The sequence below is a fragment of the Cryptotermes secundus genome, unplaced genomic scaffold (genome assembly GCF_002891405.2).
Source record: "Cryptotermes secundus unplaced genomic scaffold, Csec_1.0 scaffold715, whole genome shotgun sequence".
Taxonomy (NCBI): domain Eukaryota; kingdom Metazoa; phylum Arthropoda; class Insecta; order Blattodea; family Kalotermitidae; genus Cryptotermes; species Cryptotermes secundus.
In genome coordinates this window covers 234,486-242,900 of record NW_019724597.1, presented here as the reverse complement: position 1 = coordinate 242,900, position 8,415 = coordinate 234,486, and the positions used below count along the sequence as shown (strand labels likewise).

General features: G+C 40.3%; 2 protein-coding genes across 4 annotated transcripts in view; one reads left to right on the top strand and one right to left on the bottom strand.

The window, feature by feature from the left end:
• The window catches only part of LOC111862408 (regulator of MON1-CCZ1 complex), a 35,311-nt gene extending 33,644 nt beyond the window's left edge, over nt 1-1,667 (bottom strand). For both annotated transcript variants that reach the window (XM_023847777.1, XM_023847779.1), the window contains exons 1-2: nt 1,468-1,667; nt 1,202-1,363 (exon numbers count right to left, since the gene is read on the bottom strand). In XM_023847777.1, the coding sequence (XP_023703545.1) occupies nt 1,202-1,363; nt 1,468-1,578 (273 nt within the window). In that variant the 5' untranslated portion in view covers nt 1,579-1,667. The remainder of the gene's footprint in view (nt 1-1,201; nt 1,364-1,467) is intronic.
• A 10-nt stretch (nt 1,668-1,677) lies between these two features.
• LOC111862409 (histidine triad nucleotide-binding protein 3) overlaps nt 1,678-8,415 on the top strand; it is an 18,787-nt gene continuing 12,049 nt past the window's right edge. The window contains exons 1-2 of one of the 2 annotated variants that reach the window (XM_023847780.2): nt 1,678-1,838; nt 3,658-3,748. In XM_023847780.2, coding sequence (XP_023703548.1) covers nt 1,807-1,838; nt 3,658-3,748 — 123 coding nt within the window. In that variant the 5' untranslated portion in view covers nt 1,678-1,806. The remainder of the gene's footprint in view (nt 1,839-3,657; nt 3,749-8,415) is intronic. The other variant, XM_023847781.2, reaches the window with a different exon arrangement.

Below are 8,415 nucleotides of genomic sequence, written 5' to 3'. Positions count from 1 at the left end.
ATATTGATAAATTTTAAATATTAAAAATATTAAAACTGTTCAGGATTTGTCATCCTTATGTCGTATCTCAATACGCGAGTCACACCTATCTTCTTCTATCGGAGTATTCTTCCTACTTTCGTGTGTGTATTGTGCTTTGTGTTGTGTCTTGCTCCTGTGACTGTGTGTGTTATACTGCTGGGCCTGCTGGGTATGTGTGTGTGGGTATATGACGAATATATATTTTAGTATAAAGACAACAGGGCATGCAATGAAGTAGTTTGATGTACATCGAAAAGCACCTGAAGATGGCACTTTTGTGCTGAAACATGTAGTGCAAGAGAGAAGAGTAAGGCGAATAAATGTATGCACTGTAAGACGGTTGAAATAGATTAATGTTAATAAATAGTCGAACATATATATCTGGGAACAATATGACCATGTTACAACTATTCCAGGATCCTTACTACTCTTGTAGTTCTGTGCACACTGCTCTGGAGATGACTGCATGATTGTGGTATATGTACACATCCAATAGCCACACATATAGAGAGATACAGGGTTTCATCCTCAGACACACCCCCACCCTACTGAACCTAACATGGGTCTTGTTCCTAAATGCCATCTCCCATTGGTCTAGATCCAACAGCCACAACACATAAATCAGACCAAAAATCCCATGGTAAACTCATGAACTTTATTCTGAAGACAGAGATTGCAACAGAAATTTACCTCACCATAGTATGGTGTAATCAACAAAAACAAAAAAATGATGGCAAATTATACTTCCAAGAACATTATTCACCAATAAAGCCCTAAATAAACAACACAATAACAAGATTTGTAATGTAAAATTCATTCAAATTAAAATTAGAACTGGAAGTTACATAAAGAAGTCATGCCACAAACCACACAGCAGACCACCTTAACCTAGACATTATCTGCCTACAATGGTGAAACAGTTATTCTGCCCAGAGATATAAAGTGAACAATCTGAATGCCAAAGTCATGCCTGGACAGGTAAGGGAAGGCAGAACAACTTTTCAATAACAAATTCATGAAGATAATTTGTGATCAAACTGCAGAGGGTTAATGGCATTATGCTAAACAAAATTTCCTTTATAGATGTCCAAGAAACTATATTTCAGACATCATTCTAATATTTCGCTGTGTAACCGACAGATATTAACTGCTTAAAAGGAAGAACAATAAAAATAACAACCACTGAAGTCTTGGTCCTTTGGATTGCCAAAACTTGTTGATCTGGAGAAAATTTGATTGACATAACAGGTCCCTTGTCTTCCATGCAGAAACTTGTTGTCATTTGCTCTGTAGGGCCTTTGACAACCACTCCAGTAACACCACCTGAACGGACTGCAAATACCTAAGGAACAAAACCGCAACATATTTACGTATATAGCTGCATATACATAAGCTAATGCCTAATCAATCGTTTCGTTACCTTCAATGCATTTGCAATGTGGTTACCTGTTTATTAGAATCATCAAAAAATACATTTGTAACCTTGCTAACAGATTCAAAACGAATAGGTGTATCACACAGCTCTAAATAGTAATCATCAGAAACGTCTTCTATCATTTCGACTGCATTTACAATTTACGACTTTAGTGGCGTGTAATTTCCTTACGCTCCTTAGTATCGCCCACTACGTTCCATTTCTTCCCGAACAGTATCCGGTTCCGGTAGTAAACGAGAGCTGTCAGTAGCACAAGTAGTGAATGGGTTTGTCGGTCAGTATTGTATTAATTGTACTGGCGCTGATTATGACACAAAAAAAAGAAAACTGTGTATTTTGTCGAATTTGTAATGAAGAAGAACAAAGTGAAATTCTATACAAGGTATGCAGTATTGTTAAAAGTAGGATGCACGATGTGGCTAACTCTAACCTGTGCTTCGTTTCACAAGTTAATTATGTTATTGATAATGCAGAACTTAAAGTTTGTTACAAATTAGATGGCAGCCTGTTTACTGACTTACAACCACGGAGCACTAAATACAATGTCTTCAATTTTGAACTACGTTTAGGACTTTAAAAAAAATGTGTCATCGTGAAAAAAATTCATAGTCACAGAATTGGAACCGTGAATGTCATCATGAGAGTTGTAAGCGTTGTAAGTGCCGCATCTTTACTTGAACTGCTGACGATTTATGGACAGTTATAAACCATCTAACATGTCACGGGCCGGGATATTGAAGTCCTTATTTCCTATTAGATGAACGGAAACATTATAGCAACCAATACAGTTCTGAAAATCCAGTCTTTGTGACAGGAAATCGAGAAATGGAGTAAGAGCTATTGTCTTAAAATCTGCAACTCTACACGTTTATAAGTTAAATGGATGTCTTTTCAAAGAAGGCACCCTCTTAATGGATGCAAACTTTAACAATTTGGAAGTATTCCTCGCAGAAAACTTGTTTCAATTATGGCTGAATTTTCTTCATCTTAATACACATACATAATAAATAGATAAGTGAAATATGCTGTATAATTCCACAATATTTACTTCTTAAAGATCTGGGTATATTATATTTTTGCCAACCTTAAGCGTACTGTGCTGTCTACAGATTTTATTAAAAGAAATTGGTGCCTGTTAAAATAATTTAAAGTGGTGTAAAATGATTTGTTGCATGTCATAGTGTTCTTTTTTCTTGTGTTCTGTTTCTTGCAGCAGTGGGTATTTCATGAATGGTATCCAATACAGCTGGTGCACAATATTGTAATACTGTATAGCCTGTGAGGACTGTATGTCCACTTCCAACACCAGTTTTCATGATTTTAGTGACTTTAGATGGGCTTTGGATTGGTAATTGGATTTATTGAACTCTTACAGATCTGTGGCTAAAAGTACTTATAATGCTGTTGCTAATCTGCACATGTTGCAAATCAAGTACAGACTAAGTCTCCATCTGTTATAGTCTTTTCCTGGTAGCTTCTGTGTTCAATTTGTTGCTGTCAGCTACCATCTCATAGCTAACTTCGGTTGGTTGGTGTGTCACTTAAATTCCTGCTGGACCTAGACCTGGTCTTGATCTGCCCTACTCCAGCTGCTTCCTCGTTAGCGCTGCTCATCTCAAGACACATTGTCCATTTATGTGCATGCATCTCTGTAGCCTGCTTCTGCCACCTGCAGTCTCCAGGAATTGTTATGTGTACCTCCTTTGGGGGTCAAACTGGCATTCTCGCCCAACACATTCCATGTTGATGGGTAGCAGGTGTTGATGCTTTCTGTCTCATTTTCGACACAATCTCCAACATGGCCTGTGTGGGGTTATTGAATGATGGTGTATTAGCTGTTTACTGCCAAGGTTTTGTTGGTTCTGACACTAGCAAAAATTCTGTGAATTTCTGTATCACACAATTTGACACACATTGCACGGGCACCACTTGTTGATAGTTGACTGGCATATTAGTAGGCAGCTTACAGTTTAATATTACTCGATTCTTTACCTGCTTTTCAGGATTGAGAGGTATGATTTTCTGCCAATTAAACCATTGGTGTAACGGGAATACTGAAGAAGTTGGCAAGTTCTGAGTCGTCCTATTACTGGCATAAGGTTCCCGTGGAATATTGCAAATTCTTTTCTTAGGCTTCAGTCCCACTATATTTTCAGGATCCTCTGTTGCTCTGTGCTTATTTCCATGTTTATTGTTCTCAGTAACTCCTGCAAGTGGACTATCTCCAAACACAAGCTTCCCATTGTCCACACAACCAGAATCTTCTATTCCCTGCCTCAGAAGTTTTCTACAGTAAGTGTAGCCTGGCATTGTTTCAAAGCCAAGACTAACTGCATGCTGGAAGTACTGGCTCAACACAGGTGATGGTTCCAAATTAGGAAAACCCCAGAGCATGAGCAGAGGAATACTGGACATGAAGCCCTTCTTTTTAAAATGGATGTACTTTGGATCATTCTTGTTGTCACATGGCAGCTTTTCACACAGCCACTGAAGTGTGTTATAGCCAAGGATTTCAGGTTTCCACATCTTGAGAATGCACTGGTATGAGCATCTCTGCTGGTATATTCTGAGGTTACAGCAGGCTCTACCAAAATCTGGTAGGCAAACACAATTCTTTGAGCCTTACAATAATACCCCAACAAGCAGACTGATCAATACAAGGGACACATGACCAACTAAGGTGAACTACACACAAAGGGAGCACAACATGGATGCTACAAAATGAAAAAATAAAGTGGAGAGAAAAGAGAGTATTTGTGCTCACACAAACACATTTTAGTGCAAATGACAATATGCAATAGCATGGGATGCACTGGCATACAGATTGGTGCAGTGCGGCAGTTTCAATTGGTGAACAGTTGCCTGAAGGTGGCCATATAAGGCCAAAACATGTTGCAGTTGAATGTGATTTTAAAGGCTTTCTAAAATAAAGGAGAGATTGTGAACAGTGTGAAGTTGCATTATACATGGAAATGAGTGAATGGTTGGTAATATAATTGTACAGTTAGTTATTTATGTAATCTGTATAACTGACTTTGTAAATGTAGGTCAATTTAAAGGGGGGTACAAGGTTTAATTCCCAATGAGATCATTGGATTCTTCAGTGGACCTAATCTTTTCATCCACACTGTGGCCCTGGTGTCAACTCAGGCTGTAACAGAAATGAGTACCAGGAATATTCCTGGGGGTAAAGGGCAGCCAGAATGTAAGGCTGACAACCTCACTGCCATCTGTGTGCTGACTGTCTAGAAAATGTGGGAGCTTCAGTGTCTCACAACTTTATGGGCATCCATGGCCTGTTACAGGGATAGCTTTACCTTCTTTTTTTTTTTTATAGATCACTGAGCCAAACATTTGCAGAAAGGAGAAGGGTGAGGAACGTGAAGCTGGAATGTGGTTGTACATTCTGAAATATGCAGTCACTTGGTTTGGTTAGGTTAGTTTCATTTTGATTATGTGAGGTTAATGTTTCACTATAGCCCAGCAAAATTCACCACATCATGTGTGACACAATTTCAGTGTCCATCCAGTTGCTGTTACAATTGTCTCTCACAGCCAAGAAGAAAACATCTGGACTTAAAAGTGGTACTTTTTGGAGCAAGTACTTCAAGTGCACTTGTCACCATATTCTGAAGCTGTACATATTTGTATCTTTTAGAATTGTATATATGTGTGTGTGTGTGTCCGCATGTGCATGCACTGTGGTTATAGTCTTGTTTGAAATTTTTTTATATCATAAAACACCATAAGATTGCAAGAAACTTAAATGGGTTATCAGCCAAAGATGAGACACATTAGGTATGATACACGAGACACAGGATAAATATGTTAGCGGTTCTTTCCAGTAGTACTCACCCACCAGTATGACACTCACATCTGTCTTACAATATTTTTTGTAGGAAGATGTTGCATACGGAAATGAGGGAGGATCAGGGGTTTGCAATTTCTTCTTTTCAGTGAGTGAAGAACCGTCCATGTTTATGGAACAGCTCATAAAAGAATAAAGGTAAGAAGGTAAAGATGTCCCTGTGACAGGCCATGGAGGTCCATAGGGTTGTGAGATGTTGAGGCTGCCACATTTTTTAGACAATCAGCTCACAGATGATGGTGAGGTTGTCAGCCTTATGTGCTGGCCGCCCTTTACCACCAGGAAGATTCCTGGTTCTCATTCTGTTAAGAGGCTGAGTCGTCCCCAGGGTCATATAGCAGCTGGAAGGATTAGATAAATTGCAAAATCCAGTGATGTCACTGGGGGTTGAACCAGCGACTTTTCGGCTTGTAGCATAGTGCCTCACCCAACTACGCTAATGTGTGCCCCCATTAAAAGAATATAGCAGATCGTGACAGACCATTCATGGAATGCTATGAAGGGGAAGTAAAGATTTAGCTATTCCTGATTTATTATTTTGCTACACTTCACAAAAGAAAACACAGTTGCTTCAAAAGTGTAGTGAATGACAGTCATATATAATGAAATGAAATAACTTGCTCATATTTTCACAAGCCAAAAACTAGCATATGACAGATTGCGTAATTCTGATAAAAGGTAAAGCTATCCCTATAACAGGCGGTGGATACCCATAGGGTTGTGAGACGTCTATGCTCCCACATTTTCTAGACAGTCAGCTCACAGATGGAAGCGAGATTGTTGGCATTACACATCGGGTGTTCTTTACTCCCAGGAAGATTCTTCATACTCATACCTTTATCATCATTTGAGGTTAACAAACAATAGTCGATTCTGTACATGAATTTGATTTTAGCCTGTAATTTTGACTGATACATATTCTTCCTTCATAGGCACATCTGAGAGAACTCATCATTTTCATAAAATAAGTTTGCTTTCTGTACATTTTCTTCAGGAGTTATTTTTCCTAGATTCTTTTCTGGTTAAGCTAGAATGCCAGCTTCCTGCTGTACTGCACAAGATTTACCATGTATTTAGATCTTTGAANTCGACAAAACCCGACTCGGCGACTGCTAGATTGAAACAGATTGGTTAATCGTTACTCACTTTTCGTAACTGGCTCAATCCTCACTACTCCTGAATCAAAGTCAAAGTCACATTGCGACTGACGGTCGGTCAGTCTGTCTGTCTTGGTGTCGAGCCCCGACTGGGGCTTATGGCCAGGTTTGTTTTTTCTTTATATAAAAGTTACTGTCCTGTCCTGTCCTGTCCTGTCCTGTCCTGTCCTGTCCTATCCTGGCGAGAGGTCTGGTCTGTCTTTTGTCAGTCTAGTAAATCCATTGTCAGTATTTAGGTATATTTACAAATTTAATCTTAATTTCTATTTCTGTGTACAATATATACAAGGTCTCTGTAAATCCATGCTTAGTACAGCAGATGTTGCCCAATTTCTAGTAGTATTCGCTACCACAATAGTCTAGTCACTATAGTGTTCGCTGCTCCTTATTCAGGCTGGACACGGACAACAGAGAACACCTTGCTGCTCGGCAAAATATCAGGTACCGTTGTCAGGTGTTTGTACCTACGCATTGCCTAGCAGTAGTCACTGCACGGAGTCGCCTGTTGCTTGACGTCACAGCCTCGCGAGGAGGGGTGCTTACCGAGCGTTGCGTAATGATAGGATGGGAGTACGTGACGTCACTCGATAAAACGCATAGTTCACTTGACCCCCACTTCCCGTTCCGCCATCCACGTCACAGTATGTTTTGGAACTTTCTGTTTAGCCCAAAGATTGCCTGTAGAATATGAAGGAGTTCTAAGAGTACCGGATATTGTTATAATTTTTGTATTACTTCTTGCAGTAGAAATGAGAAAGAGAGGAGAAACCTGCAGCGCTTCTGAGTGCATGTCATCCCGTAGACAGGAAGAAGTAAAATTCTTCGACATTCACGAGGATCCAGCACAGTATGTCTGTTTTAATTCATGGTGTAATGGCCTTGTTACTTGTCGTTTAACCCAAGGAAGAAATTAAGTTAAGGTTATGTCTGCATGTCCCGCTGGACTCTGACCCGAGAATGACTGCTCTGGCGAGGGCCACCATAAATTGTAAACGACAGACCCATACTCTCGTTACAAAGAACACAACACATCAACGAACACACCACTGTCTGACAGTAATAAAAATCTGATCGTAAGCCCCAGATGGGTGTTTTATTCGAAGACAGATTGGCCGACTGACCGGTGGTCGTAACATAAGACGCGACTAGACTGGACTCGAATTCAAGGGAGTAGAGATCAGTCCGAGATTAGTGAGAGATTCGTCAGACAGACGTTGTTCAGGAGGAGTTGAGCGTGTGAGCTGTTATAATTGACCGTAACTGTAAAGAAATGCGAGTAAATCCAATAATCTAATGAACGCCAAGCAGAGGAGAGAAAACTCTGCGACTTCCTGATAACAGAACCGAGAGGCCTATCTCGTCGAACCCCTGTTGCAGTAAAGTTGTCCCTGTGCGTAATTAAGCACCAAGACAAAGACTCTGTTGATGGAGGTGTAGCTCCCAAACATTCGTAACTTCGACGCTAAATGTAGGTTAAGGGAAGAGCTTCACTCTCCGGCTGCTTTAAATCCTCGGAGATGGTCCCTCTGTACTCATGTAAGAGGCTGAGTTCACTGATCGCCCTGGAGTGTTCATCACAGAGGATTTAATATTTGGTGCATTTATCGCCTTTTCTGAATTTTGTTTTTCTTTTGCCCCGAAAAAGTCTGTGGATGTGGCAAATTTCTGGCTGCCCTCCAGCCCCACCCCACCCCACCCCACTTCTATCGGTGCCAGCACGTCCATCCTTTCCTTCATTTATCGGCTGGACAAGAAATGTATGTTTTATTGATAAAAACGGCGACAGGAGACGCTTCCTGTCGCACCCTCCGTCAGGTTTAGAACATCATGTACAGACTGTCTTGCTAGAACTGTCCATTTTTGTGCACGCGGGGAGAGGCTGTGGTTACAGTTTCATTGCGAGACGGTAGCAGCTGACGTAATGTTTTTTTTTT